The following is a 22,464-nucleotide window of genomic DNA, read 5'->3' on the forward strand; positions in this document are numbered from 1 at the left end:
CATCTCTGCTTTTTGTACCTGCAAAAGCTGAAATTGTGTGACTGGGCAGATAACACTTGAAACAGCTCCTTGTCTCAGATGCTTGAAGCTTACACATGGCATGGAGAATAATAGACATGAATCCATAACTCTATTTTTGCAGACTGACAATTTCTGTTATTAAGGAGACTGTGTTGTATTATACATTGAATATTTTGATAGCACCAAGATATATTACAATGAGTTTTTGTTTGAATAGTTGTTTTATGTAGTTTTGCATAGCTGAAAGGAATGGAGCTTTTAATAACATTGAGATTTCAAGTTGTTCATTGGTAATATTACTTGTCTTGGCACGAATGTATCATCTGTTGTCTCACTGATTTCAAAAGACCATGTTATCTTTAATATAAAATAACTCCAGTTATTGTCATCACAGGTAAAATGTTCCAGTCTCCGGATATCACTCTTATTGTAGAGTTCATATTTATGTTTTATAAGGAGAAACCTATTGATTGGCTCCTGGACCATATCCTCTGGGTGAAAGTGTGTAACCCTGAGAAAGATGCTGTAAGTTGTTTTTTTTTTTTATAATAAAGCTTCTAAAATAATCATTGAATCATAGAATGGTTTGGGTTGGAAGGGACCTTTAAAGATTGCCAAGTTCCAGCCCCCCCTGCCATGGGCAGGGACACCTCCCACTAGACCAGGTTGCTCAAAGCCCTGTCCAACCTGGCCTTGAACACTTCCAGGGATGAGGCATCCACAACTTCTCTAGGCAACCTCTTGCAGTGTCTCACCACCTTTGTAGTGAAGAAATGTTTTCATGATGGTGAATGAGTTGGTTTTGGTGAGCTGGAGGCTAGCGTAGTGTGTACAGTTACAGCACGTCCTGAAAGAGTCTTTCTTCCTACCAAGATATTAATCTCAAAAAGAACTTTAGAGAGACAGTTCTCAGAGGCATTATAACTGTTACTGTTTCAGATTTTGGAGATGGATGCAGTAGGATGAAAAGCAAAAGTCTAGTTAGTTTCTGTGTGTAACAGTCCTAAAATAAACTCATTCACCTAACCCCCACTGAGGCTCTGCAGAATGCCACTGCTTGGATAGCAGTCATAGAGAAGGTTCCAAATGAGGAAAAAACTTTTGGATTTTGGTCCTTCATTTCTCAAGTAGCACCCTTGCTGAAAGACTGAATAAACAGGTTCTGTGCAAGAACCTTGAACAGTATTATATTTGCACAGCAGTCTTGGTAGCTTTCTGGAATGAAAACAAGAACAACTGAATAAGTAGATCTGGGCTCTTGTTAAGTCTTTTTAGTTCATGTAACATCACATAATTGCAGTAAAAACTCAGCAACCTTGTGTTGGTTTTACTAATGTGATTATTTTTTTTAAATTTTTTTTTTTTTACCCCTCCTCTCCTGTTTCAGAAACATTGTGATCGACAGAAATCTAACCTACGGATACGCTTCAGGCCTTCTCTTTTCCAGCATGTTGGCCTCCACTCCTCTCTAGCAGGGAAGATCCAGAAACTCACAGTTAGTAGCTAAAATTTTCCTTCCTTTCCAGAGCAGGCTGATTAAATGAAAAACTTTGTAGCCTTTGAGAAAGCAGGCATTTCCTTGTCTGGCATTTTCAAGCATGTTGTATATTGCTCCAGTTGGAATGAAATCTGATTTAAACTGGTTACTATCAAGTATAAGAAGTGCTAATCTCAGCTTATTTCTGTGGATTTTTGCTAGGGGATATTTTTTCTAATTTTTTTTACTTTAATGGCATGTTCATCTTATTAATCTATACAAGATCTGATAAACCCCCAAATGAGTAATGCATTCATTTTCCATTTTATGCAAGTGTTTGTTTTAAGTGTAACCACTTGGGAAAAGAATATAATAAAACAGGTTATCTGACCAGCATGATGTTTGTCTTTCTTTCAATTAGGATAAAGACTTCCTGAAACCATTACTGCATAAAATCCACGTGAATCCACCTGCAGAGGTTTCGACATCTTTAAAAGTCTACCAGGGGCATACGCTAGAAAAAACCTACGTAGGGGAAGATTTTTTCTGGGCTGTTACACCAGTTGCTGGGGATTATATTCTATTTAAATTTGACAAGCCAGTCAATGTAGAAAGGTTAGTAATTATTTGCCTTTGGTCTCATATGTAAAGCTGCTTGTTTGCCAGGAATGCTTGAAGGTAGAATTTGGGGCTGTCATTATAACCTAAAGTGAAATTATGTTCAGCTGAAACTATGATCGTTAATGTCTTCCCTCTAACTCTTTTACTACTCTAAATTTCTTCTTGCCTTTTTCTTTTTCCTAATTATTTTTTCTTTTATTTAATCTGGAGCATTTTTGATAAATGCAATTCAAAACCAGTGCTTCTCTGGCAGTTCATAAGAGAATTTAAAAGAAGCCAATTTGATTCTATTTGTATTTGGTTGGTCTGCTTCTAATTACAGAGCAATTGTACAGCATGGTGTGTGGTACAGTATGTTGTGCCCTGCAGCCTCAGTCCCTTGATTGTCCAGATCAGAAATCTTGCTGGAGCATATCATGATGTCCCCAGACCTGAAAGCTGGGAACTCTGAAGGGTAATGTGTTTTAGATGTAGCTTTAGGGCTTGAAAAAAGTCACCATGCTAAGACTCCAAGTTGACCTATTTAAAAACCTTAAAATTTAACAACAAAAAAAGGAGGTGGGGGGCAGGGGTTGCCCTTGAAATACAAACATCTGTGACTTGTTAGAGGACTAAAGGTGACTTCTTTTTAGCTACTGGTCAGATTAAATAAGGATAATAGAATTTGCGCTTTAGAGTGTAGTTGTCCTGTAGTTTTATTGAGACTCATTTGCTGTTTTGCTTTTTACTGTCTCGCCAACATAGTAGTCCAAGACTTAAAAAATTGTTCATTTAGTGTCTGTTTAAGTGTTGCTATGTTAGTGGATTTGTTTTCTCCTTTCTTCACATACCTTATGTGTTGAGGCCAGTACTTTTAGTATGGTAAAGCAAAGTTTCTTTGGATCAATTTGGATGCTTTTCTTGTGAAACAGCCCTTTTTGCAGTCCTGAACTGAACCCAGTTAGTCAACTCTGTGCCTTGGTACATAATCAAAGGCTAAGCCTTCACTTTGGCTTAGCATAACAGTGAGGATCAGTAGTTTCCTTGTTACTATGTTGCTCCAAACGAGTCTGACCTATGAAACTCAAGTTTGTCGCTTGAGATGTCAAATTACTCTTTCAGTTGATTGCTATGCTTTAAAAGACTTTCCTGGTTAGCTTTCCAAGATACATGTGTTGAAGAATATGACTGCCATACCTCCTTGGATTAAAGGCAGAATCTTTTTTTATGCTGTGCCAATAGTTTTAGAAAAACCCATATTTTTCAACTCAGATGTATGAATTCATTGACTTCTTTTTGATCAAATTTTCCTTTTCAAAGTTATGAAAGTGTTGTCCAATTTGTGTGTTTGGTTTTGTTTTTTTTTAAAAAAGAATTATATGCATTTACCCTGTAAGAATAGGGTGACTCTGAGCAGCAAATGTTGATCTTAGTTGGTTTAGGACAAGTCAAATGCACATTGGCAATTTTGGGAAGCATTGCAAGCAAAGTGTCATAGGTCAGCACTGTTACTTAAAAAAATGGTATGCACAGTTCTGAAGAAAATATTATTTGATATGTATTACCTTAATGGTGAGGGAATTGGGGGAATGAGTAAGTACTAATTATCTGTGCTAAAGGTGGGAAGATAGTGTTCATTAATGTGCTCTGAAAAATTGTAGCTAGGCCTAAGGTAGTTACGTCTACCTGCTGTGTTAAGAACAGTCCCAACAGTAGAGGATGATTCGATTATTTTTTGTTGTTGTTGTTATTTCTATTTATTGAAGAAATGCATTTTAGTTTTAGAAGAAAGGGAACATCTTGTATTCTGTTGCTTCCTCAAAGGAAGTGCTACCCGTCCAGACTAAAGTTTGTTTGAGCTGTCATTGTAAGCCATTTTGAAGTTTATTATGATTTTAGCTACATTGCCACAGTGTCCTCAAAAATGCAGTATTTTGCCTTTCTGAAGTCAGTGGCTGATTAGGGGTTCAGATGTTGTAATTTCAAATTGTTGGGGACTTGGTTTTGTTTGTGTACTTAACCTTCACCTAACAAAATCTGCTGCTGCTGAAGTTAAGTAGAGCAATGATGTTCCTGATATTTCAAGGACGCTTGCTGAGGCAGTCAAAAATAAAACTGTGACTTAAGGATTGAAACACGGAAAAGGGAAAATGGACTGATTATTAGGAAGACTTCCCTGGTGGGGAGTTATATCTGATTGTGGGAATTAAGAGTAGAAAATACACTTTTGAGAGCCATCTTGTGTTTGTTGAAGGGATGCAACAGGTTTTCCCTTTTTTTTTTTTTTTTTTTTTTTTTTTTAAACTCTTTGAATTTACAGAAAATTTTGTCTGCCAAGTCAGTTTGAGGTGTAGCTGTTTAACTCCCATAATAAATTCTTGATAAACAAGTTTTTTAATGCAAATATTGACCACAACACTGGCTGAATGGCAGGTCTGTTACACTGTGACAGAGCACTAACTTGTTCCTATAGTTTATTTTTCCATGCCAAATGTTTTGCTGAACTCAATTTAAATTTTCTGCTGAGTATAGCAGTTCAGTAATTAGCTTTCATTAAGTCTTTAAACATTTCATTTCTGAGATCTGAGAATATTGCCAGGGATAATAGTGGCAAGGATCTGTTAATAGTTTAAAGTGAGAACTGAGCTCACTTCTCTGAGTAAAAAGTAATATTTGTGGCTATTTTGTGCAAGACCTGGTTGGCAGATCCCTGCTGAATATTAAACATTCATTCAAATAGATGGTGCTTGTTCTAAACCACACCTGGAGAACAGGGATGTGTAAATTGAAATTGTCTAATGCTCATTTTAGTAACAGCTCTTGTACTGAAATTTTTTAGTTTTTTCCCAAGCAAAAGATCTCCAGCCATAACACTGAAGTCCCTTAATACTAAGCTAGGATCTCATTCTTGTTTTTGCAAAAAAGAAGATACATACCTCTCTTTTAGTAGCATATCCTTGAGAATGAAAGTAGATACACTGACTTTCCTCTTAAAAATAAATTGCACAGCAGTGTTGAAGGTGTGGTTTGGTTTTGCTTTGTGGTTTTTTTTTCCTAAATAAATGGATGGACTGTTTTCTAAATGCTCAAACAGCCTACATTGTAAAGATAAGAAATACTGAATTTCTGTTCCCTTAGGTTGTTATGTAATTATTGACATCTACTTTGCTATTTTGGTATGTACACTGTTGTTCCAAGCACACAATTATTAAAACTGACAGTTATATTAAAGAGTTTCTTTATGAAGCATACATTATTACTACTTTCATGCTAGTAATGAATGTAAATTCATTTTCCTTACTATAAGTAAGAGATGCAAGATACTCTTTTTCTTCAGAGATGTCAGTGAGGAATGTTGTACTGAGCAGCTCATTGTGAAGAGCATTTGACTTTAGACATTGCTTTGTTTGAGGGGTTTTTGTATGTAGAAAGCTCTGAAATATTGGTGGATGAGTAGTGAATCTTGAACAGAAGTAATAAACTTTTAATGTGATCCTGGTTTAAAAAAAAAAACCAAAACACATCCCAGAAAGACACTCCATTGCAGCACTTAAGTGATGCTGGTGTCCATCATCATCACAACCATCTCTTTTTGACTGTTTAAGTTTCAGAGTCCTCCCTATAGGTGCGATTGACACAAATCAGATATTGTTTTCAAAGAACATGTTCACTAATTACATCGAGGAAGGCCTTGAAAGCACATAACCTATGACTGTTTTAATTAGATCATGTTTACGCTCGTCAGCTTTTCTGCAATAGGAATTTAGAATGGATATTTATAGAAAGGGCTTCAGGTTTGTTTCAGTATAAATTGCTTTCAAATGCTGATCTTTATTTAAAAAAAAAAGGCTGCAGGAAAAGACAAGTATGTATTTTATACTGTGGAAAGGAAAAAAAAAAACCACCAACAACCAAATCCCACTCCAACCTCACCAGTATAAATATCTAAATTTTCTTTATATTTTTAAAATATGAGGCTCATCCTTTCTTGTATGTAACTGCTCGTTAGTGTTACTTTGCATATTTTCAAAAGGATTAGCAGTTTGTTTTGGGGGTGGGATATTTGTTTTTTTGTCTGGTTTTGTTGTTTTGTTTTTTTTTCTTCCGCCCAGCACTGCCTTTAACTCTGTAGTTGCTCCATAGTTGTGGTGTTCTTACAGCAAGCCATTGCGTAGTCATTCTAATGTGACGTTGATTATTAATAAAGTGATTTTATGAGGTTGAACTTGCTGACTGGAATTCCAGCTTTAAACTGAAATCTTAACACTTGTGATAAACCAGCTTGTAGATTACATTTACTACTCTTTGTTCTGATATTGGCATAGATACTGGGTGTGCAGTATTTGAGACTAATCATCCAATTTTCTATATTGCTGACCCTGGAATCCCACGGAATATGTGATGTTAACTTCACATATGTTTCCCCTGGCATCTTCTTACAACATAGAATTCCCACTCATGCAAGAAATACATATTTGACTATTTAAGCTACAAAATCAATGTACTGAGTGTGAACAGTATCTTATGGGCTCCTGGTAACTAAACATATACATTACTTTGCTTTGAAATGGTTGTGACAGTGCTGAAAAATACCTGCAGAAAAAGTGACAGTTACTTGCCTGTTATTACTACCACTTCATTGTAAAGGAAAATAAATGCAGCTTTTAAAACAAGTTCTCTAGCAGTGAAAACTTAAAAGCAATTTAATTTTTTTTTAAATGCACAACAAAGTTACCAAAAAAAAAAAAGTATCATAGGGTGGTGTTGGTCTATTCTCCCAAGTAACAAGCAATAGGACGAGAGGAAATGGCCTCAAGTTGAACCAGGGGAGGTTTAGACTGGGTATTAGGAAAAATTTCTTCACTGAAAGGGTTGTCGGGCATTGGAACAGGCTGCCCACAGAAGTGGTTCAGTCACCATCCCTGGAGGTATTTAAAAGACGTGTAGGTGTGGCGCTTAGGGACATGGTTTAGTGGTGGACTTGGCAGTGCTAGGTTTACAGTTAGACTCGATGATCTTAAAGGTCTTTTCCAACCTAAACGATTCTATGATTCTATAGCAGTTGGTCATGTATGTATCTAAAATGTCGTTAATTATCCATCCTATGGGGTGCAAGTCCTCCTGTGGGTAGAGAGATACAAGATCAAATGCATTACAAAGGAAAAAAATACTTTCTAACAGCTTTCCAAAACTGGTAGCAAAGTGGAACTTTCTCATCATTTGCTTTTGCAGTAACAGCCACTGAAAACATAGGGAACTGCAAAATTGTTTGGGTTTTAGATTAGTACAGCAGTAACTTGACTGATGTATAAGCTGTTCTTTGTTCATAATCACTGTTCAGTGCAATGCAATACATTCAACCTTTCTTGGGCAATTTTAGCTGAAGAGCCATATATGTGCAGTGTATGATTTAGAAATAATCTTTGTTCTGATTCTAAAGATATAATATAGGTTGTTACAGTTTAACATCTTCATGTTATTAATAGTGGTGTCAGTTGATAGCAAGTATTTGAAAGTCTCTTAATTTATTATATTAAATGTTTTGGTGTTTGTCAGTATATTTCAGGTGGGGTAATATTTTTAGTGTCTATAAAAAGGAGAATTTGAGGACTTTGTTTTCTGTGTTTACATAAGCGTCTGTACTAATGAGTAGAACATCCTCAAATGGATGCATTGACAGTGGGGATTTGGCAGGCAGGCTCCCAGCCACTGATGCCGTTTGCTCTAGGCATGGAACTCTGCCCATAACAATGAGGCAAGAACTTCATATGAAAAGGGGAAAAAAACCCAAAGTGTGGATCAGAGACAGAAGAAAAGAGCCGCCTGAGCCAAGGACATGCTGCTTCCTCCTTAGTGGCACTAATATTCAAGATTTGTGTATTTGGCAGTGTTCCTGGGTTTACAGTTCTTAGTGGGAAATCTTGGAGGCTTAATGCTGTTGTCGAAAGGTTAGATGTCTAATGCCACTTGAGATACCCTAAAATACTTCACCTGATTTACAGAAGGGCTTGAGTCTCTGAGATGTCATAATTGCATCTTGCCAGTCTGGGACGAGGTTGTATACCCAAGTGCATCTCAAATGGTGGCAAATGCCTGTGTTGAAGAAAATTGAATGGAGTTGTTATCTGTGCTTCTGGAGAATTAAGCTGGGGGGAAAAATAATGTTTATGTGCACATACACACAAACACACACATATTAAAAAACCAAAAAAAACCCCAAAGCCTTTCTACATTTCATCGGATTAAAATTCAGTAGAAGTAACCTTGCAAAAGAACATAAGGGCCTTTTAACTAATATTGATGTGGTGGAAAAATGAGTAAATTCCTTAAAGAGCAGAGATTTCAGGACAGACAACAGTCCTTCCCTTAAAAAAAAACAACAAAAAACCCAAGCAAACCAAAAAACCCCAATCACAAACCACCACAAAAATCAAACCACAGCCAAAATGAAAAATTAAAAATAGTTAAAATTAATTTAATGTCAAACTCTTTTCTATTACAGTTGATGTGTGCATACTCCAGAGAGCACAGTGCAGGTTTAGAAAGCTGATCTCATAGTCCTCACTGGGAAACAGAAGGCAAGTGTAGACCTGGGAATGATATTTTCTTACCCAGCTAAATGCCTTCTGCACGTACTGCGGAGTTGAAGAAAGCTAGGAAGTGGTATGACAAACCTTATCAAAAGATTCAGGTTGACTTTTAAAGTGTTGTGAGAAAATGAATTTCTTAGGTGTATGTTGGATAAAAAAAGACTCGGACCACTCCCCCAAATCCCCCCATCACCTCTTCAGTCAGGCTACTTTGTGATCTTTTGACAAACACGAGAAAGTTCTCTCCTGTTGGTGTGCTGGTTTGGCACTTCCTGTAAAAATGGGGAATTCATCCCTTGCAGCTCTCAAACATGCAGCCCAGCTTATATGTGGACAATTAGACTGGCTGGGTTTGGCAGAGAAAATGAAATCTTACCAGGCTTTTTGCATAGAAGTTAATGGGCTTGTTTTGGTGTGGTTTGTTTGGGTTTCTTTCCCCAAATGGGGAACTATAACAAGATGGAGAAGCTCCCATTAGATTGCTTACCTATTGTGAATACTTGGTGGGTGTATATATAGACTTGAAGAATTAGGCTTTTTTTTTGAAGTATAAGCAATTTTTGCAAAAGAGTGGGTAAGAGGCATAAAGGATAGAAGAAAAAAATTGAGATTGAGAAAGGGAAAAGAAATTATTCATCTTCCATATTTATTTTGCATGAGGAAATAATGCATGGTTAATACTGGTTTCCAGTGACGGTAAAATAACATTTCCTAATGAGGATTCTGGGAAAATGACAGAGAGGAGGTAAATTAGATTTCTTTTACCATATTTGCATCCAGTGATCAAAAATACTGGATAGAATTGGTGAATAATGACTCTTGCAGTGGATGATGGCATCTGTAGAGAGCCAAAACTTTGCTGACTGGATGTCACTTTTATAGAAATTCATGTTGTGCAGAATTAAAAACTGTGTTGCTATGGATAATTTGTTCAGACATGGAAGGAAATATTTCCTCTCTGCCTTCCTACCTCTTTTCCTTTTCTGAAAATGGGATATACTAAAATATATCAAATTGCTAAAAAGAGACGTAAGGATATGCAGAGAAAAGGATTTGATGCGTTCATAAATAGATTCTTAGAATATTTGTGTTTAACATCAAGTGAGATGTCTTTTGTTTCCTTCAAAACAAAACCCAAATATATTGATAGTAGATGTGAACTGTGCTTTTTAAAGAATTCTTATATATTATTTCCTTTTATAGAGCTGACATAATTTATTGATAGTTACTGTGTGTTCTGTTCTAATTTTTAATTGCTCAACAAAGCAGAAAATGCATAGAATCACACTTCTATATATAAAAAAAATCATTGGCACGTCTATTTATTTATTTAAATAAAAGACAGTAAGACAGATTTTTTTTAATGCCTAAAGAAAACAGATTAGGTAATAGAGAGAATAACATTTTCTGGGCCTAAATATGCTTTGATGAGAGGGAAAGAAGGGATACATTCACTTCATAAGCAAAATAGGAGGAGGGTAAGGAGGTCCATGTTGTTGATTTATTTTTTTTATTTATTTATTTTTTAAAGTATAGGTGATGGAAAAGTTTAGCTATTCAAAGAATATTAAAGCTAACAGTGCAGATTAGTAATATTTATATTAATTTATACACATCTTTTGGGGGTTGTTACAAAAGAGAAGACTCCTTCCAGGTGCTCACTGCTGGGCGAGTTCTGAATCTGAGTGTGGACTTTTAAAGTACCATAATAGTTAACTGCATTGGCAAACTAATCATATCTTTCGACAGTGTCTTAATGATAACTATGCTTCTGCCCTACTGTCTCTTTGTGTGTTAGGATGTGTATGAACATTTGTTTCAGCTTATTGTTGTTCTTTTTTCCCCCTCCAATTGGCTTGATTTTATAGGTGTATAAAAATGGCAAGAAGTCAAACCCTCAACTTGGGTACTAAAGTCACTGAATATGGAAACTGAAGTTTTCTTTGCACCTTTGACTTTGCTCTGGTTTTTTGGTGTTTTGTTTTGTTTTGTTTTTTAAACCTTCAGTGCTCTTGAAATTTTGTGTGATTCTTTTATGCCACATGAGGTGTTAATGTTTAGTATCCTCTATTACTCTCATACTACACTGAGGTCATGAGCAGAATGTATGTAAGTTCATATGTTTAGTTACTTCTGGCAGAGAGGAGGTTGTCTGTGTTATTGAATATTTACTGTAGCGAGTTACTATCTTTGACCCGTGACTCTTTAAAAAGACACTGGCAGTGGAAAAGTTTCTCTAAGATTCAGACACATTAGTATTTCATTTACCAGCCATAAGTTAAAGTTACTTTTCTCTGATTAATTCCATCAAGAATGTCCAAATGCGCCCATGTTTGTGTTTTGTAATAAAAAAAGCTGTGAATTAATATTCTATGAGGTAATGGTGGTTTTGGTTTTTTTTAACTTTAGGTGAATTTGTGTTTGTTTGGGATTACTATATTTAGAGATCTATGGTTTTCAGAATTTTAATTTGGAAGACTGGTTCAGAAGGTATTATGTTTAAGCAGCAAGTAGGCAGGAATATCTTAATGATTCCATCCTAAGAAAAATGTTAGTTAACTAGGAAGAAAAAAGGCATGATTTTACTGTTTACACGGACTGTCATATGTAAATCCCAGGACAGATGTCAGAATAAATTTGCAGACAAAAGCATGGCTACTTCTGAGTCTTTCAGTATCTGTATTGAGGAATACCTGTCATAGTCAGAAAACCTTGAAAACTTATGATTTATCAGTATGACAGGAAGGCAAGTTTTACAAAAGAATAGCTAATGACACTTATTTTAGGAGCTGTAGAGTATCTGTTTGCAAATTAAATTTCATTTCAAATTAAATTTTCTTATTTGTAAATTCTGTTTTGAAGCAAAAGATTCCTCATAGATGTAAATTGACTGTGTATGCGTATTCGTACTTCTGGTTTTAGTCTGTGTAACTTTTTATGTCTAAGTAGGTGTTACCTGTCAATTATACAAGCAAGGCTCAATTATAAAAATACCCCTTCCTTTCTAAACATAATTTTAAATTAGATGTGACATATGCATGTGTTATATATGTGTGTGCAGATAGGTAGACAGATAGTTGTAGAAAACATACTAAAAAAAGTGGGTTTGATTACATGGAAATTTGGATTTATTAATTACATCCGTAAATTATTTTGGCTTTGTCCAAACTTTTGAGTGTATTGCCCTAATGGAGTGGTAACTGCTGGGGGGAGGAAACCACACTTCGGTTTCAAAAGTTAATAGCACAGTAGGAGAAATGGTTGGCTATGGTTGCAGGATTGTTTTTAAAACCAACCAAACAAAACCCAAGTAAATAAATAACACCCCCACTAAAAAACCACAAACAAACTAAAAAATAACCCACCACCACCACTACCCCTCCTTCCCGCCTCCCCCCCAAAACCCCACCCAAACACCCCAAACCCATTATTATTAATTGAGAGCACCATAATCACAGATCACGAGGAGTTTCTTTGTGGCTCTTTAGGGGTGTATTCTTAGAAATAAGATTTGTGAACTAGAAAGCACTAAGGAAAAGCAGTGTCTCTCTAGTTTAGTTGGACCATTTGATGGCAGCACCTTAGCTGTGAGTGCTTGATCACTTGCATTTTAAAATGACTCCTTAGAATTTTCAGTATTTTCAAGAGAAAAATTCCCAGTAATGATTAGGATATCTGACAGACTGAAGGATGGCAAGTTAGATCTGCTAGGTCAGAAGACAGCAGAACATACCAGTCAGCTTTGCCAAGAGTTTTGTTTGGCTTATTATTGAAACATATAATAAAGTCATCCTCCTAGAAAGGATAATTAAGTCTTTGGGGTTTTTTGGATGTCACTGATGTTTAGAAAAAGTCACAAGATTCTTCTTGGAAGAACTGTGGATGTTTTAGGTAGCTTGCATACTTTAGAATTGACTAACCTTTACATTAAACTACAGGGGGGAAACCAGTGCAAAAACATCAATGTAGCTTTCTTATATGACAGTGTCTGGTTTTACTCCTTTTCTAAGCCTTGATAAAAGAAATGTTATATATATATATATGTGTGTATATTTATTTTTTTTTAATTACTTCTACCATTTTGGGTTCACAGACATTTCTAAGTCAGGGTCAGAGAGCTCTGTTTTCTTCTACTTGTCTTGTAGCTATGGAGTATGGATTAATAGCAAGTACTTATCTGGCTTCAGTCATACTGGATAAAGACAAACTGGAATTTACATCTCCAATTATGTCTTAATAGATTGCAGATTGAGCTAATGTTTGTAATTTTAATCAAGCGATAATTTCTGAACTAATTTTGGCCCTGGCTGGTGATGTATTTAATGTCGAAGATGGTGCTTACTGTTAATTTCTCTAAGTTCCAATTGAAGAAATGTTTGAAATGTGTTGATAGATTTTTACATATTCATTTAAATGTATTAAAAGTAAAATAGGCTTGTTAAAAGTGGCATCTGAGTAGGTGTGATATCTAGGTAGTTTTTGACAGTAATCTGAATAAACTCTGTGGTTCACTAGAAAAAATGATAAGTAATGAACAATTTTTCAAGCATTGATACCACCTAGTGGTAAAAAATATTGTTACTTGTTTACATAATGCATATTCAAAAGAATATGAAGTTTGTGTTCTATATAAAGAAAGGGGAATTAAACTGTGTCTTTGGTAACATTATCTACATGTCAGTAGTACTGCAAAAGCTGTTTGAGAGTGGGCAGCTAGAATTCAAACACTTGCACGTCACTGCTTGATATGTGTAGGGATGGTTTTGATACAGTTTTAAACATACTCTGTCCCATTTAAAAAAAAAAAAAAAGAGAGAGAAATTTCATTAAATGCACAACTGAATGAGGGTAACGGGGACTTTGTACAGGTATAAAAGGTCCTTTTCCGCGTGTGTATACACGTAAAAAACATATGCTTTTGTGTGTGGTTTTTTTTTTTTTTTTTAAATATCTGTCTTTGGAATAGAAGTTTGAATTCAAGTAACATTAAGGGTATGGATTGGGAATTCCTGGCACAGTCATTAATGAGACTTTGCAATGAACCAGAGTGGAGAGCTGGTCTTGGGGAAAACTGGCCTGGCAAAATGTTGACGTTGTTAGGTTCCCAGAACTGGTTCAGAATGGATCTGCAGAATTCATCCCGTGGGCACAAGGAGAGAGTGCCATGGTGGGGAGCGATGGGGAGAGGCTGAGGGAAGGCAGGGCTCCTGCTTCTGGAGGTGATGCTAATGCGTGCCAGGCAATAATGACTACTTTGTATAATGCAATCTGTCAAGATCAGATTATGGAAACTACCTTTCTACATAAAATATCGCCCAGCTGATCTTTAAAAGATGCCAAACTTTAGCCCTTTCAGTTACTGTTGTATGTGAAACCATCTTTCATTTCTTATCACCAGCTGATGTAGGTCCAGTATAAAAGTTATGTTTGTCATTCCAACATCTGTAATCTGACCATTAACATGTAAGATAGTAACTTAGCTAATTCTGACTGATGCGTGTAGACTGTTTTATTTTTTCCTTTTCATTTATAGGTACTTGTTTCACAGTGGCAATCCAGAGCATCCAGGAGACATACTTCTAAACACGACTGTGGAAGTTTTGCCTTTTCAGGTATGAATTTATTGATTTGTGTTTTCTCCAGTACAGGATAAAAGCAAAACCTCTTAATTTTATTGAGTTTTTTTAACAGGGTGAGAGAGACATGAATGCTCCTTTTTTTAACTGTAGGATTATGCTCTGATGCTCCCATACTTTTTCTTTTTTTAATTGGATCTATTCACAGAAAACTATTGTAACTATTCAGATGTTCATTCAGAGTGCAGTCTGCTACAAGTACTGTTGGTGATTTGAAGGTGAACAAGCTCATTTTCTCCCAATTCACTGCTACTATTGAGAACAAAAAAATAAACAATCTTCCCTCTTCTGTGTATTTGGAAAATGTGAAAGCTAAGTTAATCTGCTTTTTGACTTAGTAAAAAAGTCTTGGTTTAGAAATTGACACACATCCAAACCTTACTTAGATACTGAAATATCTGGACTCTTAAAACAAATGTGTTCCATTCTCCTGATTACACCCCACCCCCTACCTCCCTACCCCCCATAAATCAGTCTGAGGGGGTTTTTTCCTCAGGAGGGAACTACATTATCTAAAGTATATTCTTGCTTGAAGCCAGATGGTAGGGGTTCTTTTTCCTCAATTAGATAATATAGCTAACCATTTATATCACAAAACTCTGTGAGAGGATTAAGATATTACTTCAGACAAGTTTATTTTATTTAGTATAAAAATAGAAAAGGGTTCATATCTTCTCCCATATACCTGGTGTGGGTATCTTGAAGTCTGTGCCTAAATTACCATACGCTGAATCTCTTCTTTTTTTTTTCTTTTTCTTTTTCTCCTTCCTTTCTTTAAAAAAAAAAAAAAAGAGTAAATGATCATGGAGGAGTTCACTTCTCCATTCTTGCAGTCTGCCTTCCTGGGAGTGAGTAAAAATAGGAAATTCTGACCACCTCCACCCCTAAAAAGAAGTTTGTCAGTTTGGTTCTAATTATACAACATGATATGTGGGGTATTATATCATATTGTGGGATATTATATCATATTATAAGATTTATGGGTTTTATTTCTCAAGACTTTTGGAAATATATTCAACCACAAAACCAGCAGCAGCCCTCATTTCATCTGATACAAGAATGCACACGATAGTAAGAAAAAATGTGCATCAAGCATCTCTTTTTTGGCTATACTTGGCTGTGAAATGTCCCTCAAACTGGAGCATCCCTTAAGAAGTAATGCTACTGAGCTTCTATTGCTATTGACACAATTTGTAGAAAGGTAAACTGGAAATTCTGCATCTGGCCTGTTCCTAAGCCATTGGTGTCAGAAGAAAATGTCACCAATGTGAGGACAGCAGCTGCAGAATGATAGGTACACTCCCGAGGGAACTGTTTCTCTACCATGCACTCCATGGAGCTGGAAGGCCATTCAGCTACTTCAACCCTGATCCTCCTAAGCAGAATTTGGGAAAACAAAAAAACAACCCTTAGAAACCAGAGTACCCCTGGACTGGATTTGTCTGGGACTCAAGCAACACACTAAAAAAAACCCCAACCCCCCAAAACTAAACTAAAACAAAAAAAACCCCACCCATCCTCCAAAATGCCTCCCAAGCCAAAAAAAACACCACCGCTTTTTCAGCTTTTCTTCCTTAAAAGTAGGAATTAAAAAAGGGGAAAAAAAGCTGTTGTATTTAATCTCCTGTTTTGTCAAGCATTTTTAATTGATTTCTAGGGTATTCCTACAGTGGGCCTTTTAGTATTGGATCATGTGATCCTGGTTGTAACTTTCCAGCTGTTTTTGAAGCTCTGGTCTACAATTTAATTTTTCTGTGCTTATTAAAGAAGCTTATTGATACCCATCACTTTTTAGTGAGGCAGTGACAATTGCAATGCTTCCCTCACTGGTCTGATGGCTTTTCATCTTGCCCAAATTCATACATCAAAAAATTAGCTGTAAATTTCATTTGTCCTGAGAGAGTACTCTGGCTGAACCATAGGAAAAGGTGGCAAGATCCTGCCTTTGCTTTTCTTCTACTGTGTATGCCAGTATCTGCTATGCATTCTGTTCACGTGGCAGTTACCATGCAAGTTACGTGGGGCACTTAAAGTACTTCTTTTTTCTACTTTGAAGCCAAATACTATTCAGTTCTGGAACACTGCTGCTTTTTCTTTTTTTTTGCGTTGGCTTGTCTAAGGCTATAAATAACTATTTTAGGCTGGCTCATAATTATTTAGAAAAGATGGATGCTGAATATATAACAATAGTGCACACACATTTGTCTTTCCCTGGCAAAGTCATATGTCAAAATAAATTATCTCATTTATGCTTTGTTGTTCTAGAATGAAGAACTGGTATTAAGCAAAGAAACCAAAGACAAACGCTTAGAGGATGGTTACTTCAGGATAGGTATGTCACAGTGGAAAGAAATGTGTATTATTACTATTGCAACAGTTAAGATATTTTCATTAAAACCAACCCAAACCTAAAACTGAGTTTTGATCATTCATTTTTGGGAATGTGACCTTGTAGGCTTTACTCAATATCGTTTCCAAATTTTTTTCTAAGACTGATGTACTAAACAAAGATCTAGCATGACACTCTTCATTGTAGTGCAGCTACATCCAGCTTCTCTGCCAGGATTGATCACCTAGATTATTGTAGAGGCATTTCCAGGTTGTATAAGATCACCTCTTCTGTCCTGTGACAAGTGCCTCTGTGTGAGCTGTTGTGCTTGGCCTGGATTTGAACCCACCCTACAGACAATCAGCTATCTCGTCATGGGATGAGATTGGCATTTCCATAGCCAAGCAGCTGTTGGGGAAGGTGCCTGTTGTCAAGGAAGAGAAATTTTACTCTTGGATTGCATTTAGCTTGCTGGACATAGGTTGGGCACCCCTGTTACCATGAAAGCAAGTTTTTTTCATCTTAATGAATTGCAGTTGCTGTGTATACATTTTAAGTGTAAAGTCTAACTGGGCTTTTAAACTGGATTCTTATTCATCCTAATAAAATTGAAGATCCTTTAAATAGGAATATGTTAAGCATGAATGATATCCCTTGTCCTTAATCCTCCTTGAAAACATATGAGTCAGGGGCTTCATGTTTAGTTCCATGATATTAAATGAAAATCTGTGCTGAAATCTTCCCAGAGTTTGAGGTGCTCAACCCCTTAGACAGTTCCAAAGCTTTTATTCTTACATATAATCCTGTTCAGATTGGTGTGCTCTGATGATACACCCCATCTTATTTGCTGCTGCAAAGCTGAATCTGATACCTAAAATCCCTGGCTGTCGTTTTTTTCAGGAATGATACCAGTCAACCCTATAGACACCAGCAATAGGTTTCACCTCTGAGTTGTGATATTATAGATACATTTTTCTGGACACAGATTTTGTACTTTAGTTTGTTGAACAGGAGTTAATTGAGGATATACTTTTGCTTGTTTTGCAGGGAAATTTGAAAATGGTATAGCTGAAGGAACAGTTGACCCCAGCCTAAACCCTATTTCATCATTCCGGCTCTCAGTGATACAAAATTCAGCAGTTTGGGCAATTCTGAATGAGGTGAGAGGTGGTATAACCTTTTAAAAATAAAACTGGTAAATGTGAGATTTTTTCATTCTGTCAGTGTGTTGAAGCTCAAAATTTTGGCTAACACTGAAAACAGTTACCTCTTATTACTGAGAAATGTAATACCTGAAAACATGACTTCTTTTTTTCTAATTCTCTATTTCAGATTCATATTAAAAAGATTACAAATTGATCATGGAACTCAGCTTTAGAGGAAAAAGAAAGAATCCTTGAAAACTTTTCCTGTAAAATCTGGCGTCCTTAGCAAGTCACAAATCAAATATACTGAGCATGCACCTTATTCCAGATTTCTTTCATTTTCACTTGAACTCTACCTCTTGTGAAATCTACTGTAGATGAGAAGATTGTACTTACCCCTTCTTATCTGATCCATCCAGAAACTGATGCTCCACACTGATAATGTTCGTCTGAGGCTTAAGTTGTCCTCCACTTTAATGTGACTTTACCATCTTATGGTTACAGAATCCTGCTACGCTTAACCTGTACTATTTTGATAGTATAGTAATATAGAGAAGTTGTACATATTGTTACATTCCTTGAAGAAGAAAAAAATATAATTATTGTTAAATATGTTTTATGAAGGGGGTACTTTCGGAGTTCCATTTATTTTCTATAACAAGAACCCTCTTTTATAGACTGTCAGGGATATATATTAAAAATGTTAGGGATATTTAATTTATTAAAATAATTTGAAAAGTACATATTTTTATGCAGTAAAATTTTAAATTGATATAGTTTTTTTTATGAATTCTCTAGTTTAAGTTATCTTTCTACATTTTTCTTTGAAGATGCAAACATAAATTAATACCATATTTCAAATATACTGCCATGTGTGTTTAAAAAAACTAGATTAAGTTTCTAAATTATGTAGTTTTGTACACAGAATCTGAATGATGTTCAGAGGCATTAACAGAGTTCTGAAGAGCATTATTCTTTGGGGCTATGAAATTCCACTATGTACAGTTTGTAGCCACATAAAAAGCATGCTGAAATGTCTTGTTTCATATTATGTACTAAATCTGCAGTGATTTTTAGATTGAATCCATTGCATTTTAGAGGAATTTTTTCAATTCCAAACAGTTCTTTCTAAAAAATCTTTGTAGACATTTCCTAGCCTGGACAAATTCATTTTCTGTACTGAAAAAACTCATTCTCTGGCTTTGCTTTGGAGTGAGAGAGGTTACCTTTTATCAAAAGAATTAATAGTAATCAGATACATTTGATCTAGAGAGGTCTCCTTTTTTAAAAGTTCTGTTATTGCAGTGTTTATTTCAGATACATTACAGTGAGTAGTTATGGTTTATTTTCTTCCGTTGTTCAAGAACAAGGTTTCAGTTTGACTCCTTTATCGATGGGCGTAGTAACTCGCACTAACTTTTAATAGGAACTGAATTTGGCCTCAAGTTAGTACCCTGCCTTTTTGTTTCAAGGGAAACAACAGTGATCTTAAATGAATCAGAAACTTGGACAGGAACAGAAAGCGGTTTGGATTAAATCCAGAGTGGAATTGTTGCAGTACTAATGCTGCCACTGCTCTTGAGTCCTTCTGCTTAGGTGCTTATTTGTAAGGACACCAGCATGGGAAGATTTAAGTTACCCAGTCAGAAATGGTCAGGGAGAGGCAGAAATTTCTCTGTAATAGGAACGAAGTACCTGATTGACACTGGAGGGAGGCATCTATCCTGGCTTGGGGATTCTCAGCTGTGCTGTGAACCAACCTCCTTTAACTGACATCTTGAAAGTCGGCCCCAGTTTTCCCTGGAGAAAAAACCCTCCGTTATCCCCAACATCTTTGTGGTCAGGGCACAGATGCACAAAACCCGTTGTGAGATCCCCGATCTAGAGCGGAGATCTTGAATTTGTATCTCCAGCATGGAAGTTCGACTAACAGATTTGGCCTCATTTTCATTACATACTTACAAGGAGCAGGAGCCTAAACCTGACTCTCCAGCACTGCAAGCCATCACCACTGGGAAATAGAGTCAACCTGTCTTTTCTTCTCCCTTGTTGGAAAATTGTGTTGTAGCTGTGACAGTTCAGCAATATTCAAGTTTAAGAGCTTAACTACTTCTACAGACCATAGTCATTTTGGTATAGCTATGTTGTCTGGGGCACAAGGAAGACAAGATTTGTACACAGAGGTAAGACCTTCTGTTTCAAAGTTGAAGAAAATTAGAAACAAGGCAGGCCTTGTTTACTTATTTCTGATTGCATCAGATGGTGTAAATAAAATTTAACTTGGAAAGCTTATCTTGTCAATAGAGACTGTGGGCATAAGCTAAGCACTGGACTCATAAATGGAATTTATTCTTGGATTTAGGAATGTGGGTGAATAGGCTTAGAATCCTGTGTGAATCTAGCCTATTCTGGTGCCGCAGCCCACTTCGTTGTATGTATAATGCCATGCCATCAAATTATTGCCATGCAATGGCTTTTTATCACATATTAGCTAGCAAAGGTCTAAGAAAGTATTTAGGTTTTCTTCTCAGCTGTGCCTGTGAACGAATGATGCAAGTATTTAAACTATAGCTATTTATTACAATTTAGATTGCAGAAATGTTAGATATTGCAGTTTTTTAATAGAAGTAGTTTTGCTGACAGTGACTTTCATCTTTTTCCATGAGTTCAAAAGTTTACCAGTACTACTTATTTCAGAAAGCTGTGTGCTTATTCTCAAAGCATCACTGTTCCTGATGTTTCACAGTAGTTAAGATGAATCATTGCTAACATATTTAAATTTAAAGACCCCTTACCACATTGATTGCAGGACTCTGGTTAACACTATATTTATTTTTCAAAACTGTTGAGATTAAATTTATCAAAGACAACAAATTAACTAGTGCTTGGTAAAATATGTGGGTTTTTTTTTCTAAAGATTGTTGTATTTTTATTACATTGTACTAGAAGGAATTGGAAATACTCTTGGCTGCTTTAACACTTTAAATGTTCCTGAGCTTATACGCTCTCTAAATAAACGTGCCACATTAATACAAATTACGTTTCATAGATTCAGGTAAATTCAGACCTGGTGTAATCAGATAGTTCTGCAAATTTGCTTGGAAGTTTTGCTGAAATAGAAAAAGCAGGGAAAAGATTTTCTATCTAGTTATTTCTGCAGACAGCTATTTTGGGCTTTCTACCTTTCAAATTCCAATCCTCAAGTCAGGCTAAAGTGCTGCGGGTCTCCTTCCTGGAATTATGGTGAAATAAGACTGCTTTCTTTGGCTGTTTGGCTCAACAGTCGTCACGCTCAGGCACTGTTTATGACTGGGTATGCTCCCAAGGGGCTGGTGTCTCTTACACATCTCAGTCTAACTTACAGTATTACCACAAGAGTTCTCAGCATCTTAAACCTATTACCTGATTTTGGGGAGGTTTTTCCTACATGTATTTAGTTCCAAGTTATTTTTGTTGTGGCCTTAAAAATCCCCTCTAGGCCACTGACTCTTATAGTAATCAAATAATGGAAAGTGTTTCAAAATAAACTGCATTGTTCTATGATCCTGTTAGCTCCTTCTGATGCTGTTAAAGCTTCAGAAAAGAGAACTTTTGTAAAACCAAAGGCATTACCAGAAACCTTCATTATCTGGGCAAATTATTCTTAACTTCTCATACTGGATGCCAAACAGCCTGGCTGATACAAGCACTGGCTTTTCTGAGCTGATCAGGATTGCTCTGGACCAAGGAAATACAAGACTATCAAGTATAATCTTGCTTTGCTCATTCAGTGGGTAGGTAGTCCTACTGAAAACTGTAAATAATGTGAACAGGACATGATCCCAAATTAGCACTTTTTATTTTTTGAATTAAAGAGTGTTTCTAAAGCACTGTATAAGGCTTTGTGCTTTTGCAGGCAACTCAACCATGTATTTGCATTGATAGAAAATATTCCTATAGATACATTTGTTTTTTCTTAACTGAAAGATGGCTTAGAAAAATTCAAACAGTTAAAGATGCGATTCATGGACCAATAAAAGACTGGACTCTTCTGTCTGTTGCTGCTTGTCTAGCTGTTTCAAAAGCAGTTTTTAAATACCTTCAGTCAGCTTAGAGCAAAGCAATTTATACTTTGCCCATGTGATACACGATTCCTTGAATGGGCTGGAGCATGGAGTCTTTGGCAAAATTGAACAACTATGTAACATTTTTTCTTCAATTTTTTTCCACCTGCATTATCATTTCGTTAATCTCTATTTTTTGTAGGAAATCTTAGCTCCAGATGAAGTATTGTAGTAATTTGTAGTTTGCTTCCAACTTGGAAAATACTATTTTAGTCTTGTGGGGGAAAAAAAGAATTAAATCTCTTTAAGCCTTGCTCCCCTGAAATAAATTAACCCTAGGTTCTGTATTTGTTCTTACTAGGAAGGATGCATTCTGAAAAAGCTAAAGTAAGTAACTGTAGTAGAAATGGAAAAGAACCCTTTTGTTTTTAAGTCATCTTTACAATCACCAGCATAATGCTGAAAGGTTATTAGACAACTGTTGTTTTCAGGCTAGCATTGATTGCTGATGTAAGAAACACACCCCATACAGACCTGATGAATTAGTCTTTGAGAGTGTCACTTTTCCAACCTTAGTCGTCTCTTTAAGGGTTTTGCTGATTCCTGCTGTAAACAGTGAGCTT

At 36.0% G+C, this 22,464-nt stretch overlaps 1 protein-coding gene across 1 annotated transcript in view; it reads left to right on the top strand.

Moving 5' to 3' along the window:
* The window catches only part of MGAT4A (alpha-1,3-mannosyl-glycoprotein 4-beta-N-acetylglucosaminyltransferase A), an 83,116-nt gene extending 61,362 nt beyond the window's left edge, over positions 1–21,754 (top strand). Inside the window, exons 10-16 of the mRNA XM_049834445.1 lie at positions 416–546; positions 1,409–1,516; positions 1,920–2,113; positions 14,222–14,300; positions 16,590–16,656; positions 17,701–17,813; positions 17,986–21,754. Of these exons, the coding sequence (XP_049690402.1) occupies positions 416–546; positions 1,409–1,516; positions 1,920–2,113; positions 14,222–14,300; positions 16,590–16,656; positions 17,701–17,813; positions 17,986–18,012 (719 nt within the window). The 3' untranslated portion in view covers positions 18,013–21,754. The remainder of the gene's footprint in view (positions 1–415; positions 547–1,408; positions 1,517–1,919; positions 2,114–14,221; positions 14,301–16,589; positions 16,657–17,700; positions 17,814–17,985) is intronic.
* Positions 21,755–22,464: the final 710 nt, after the last annotated feature.

The sequence above is a fragment of the Accipiter gentilis genome, chromosome 31 (assembly GCF_929443795.1).
Source record: "Accipiter gentilis chromosome 31, bAccGen1.1, whole genome shotgun sequence".
Classification (NCBI taxonomy): Eukaryota; Metazoa; Chordata; class Aves; order Accipitriformes; family Accipitridae; genus Astur; species Astur gentilis.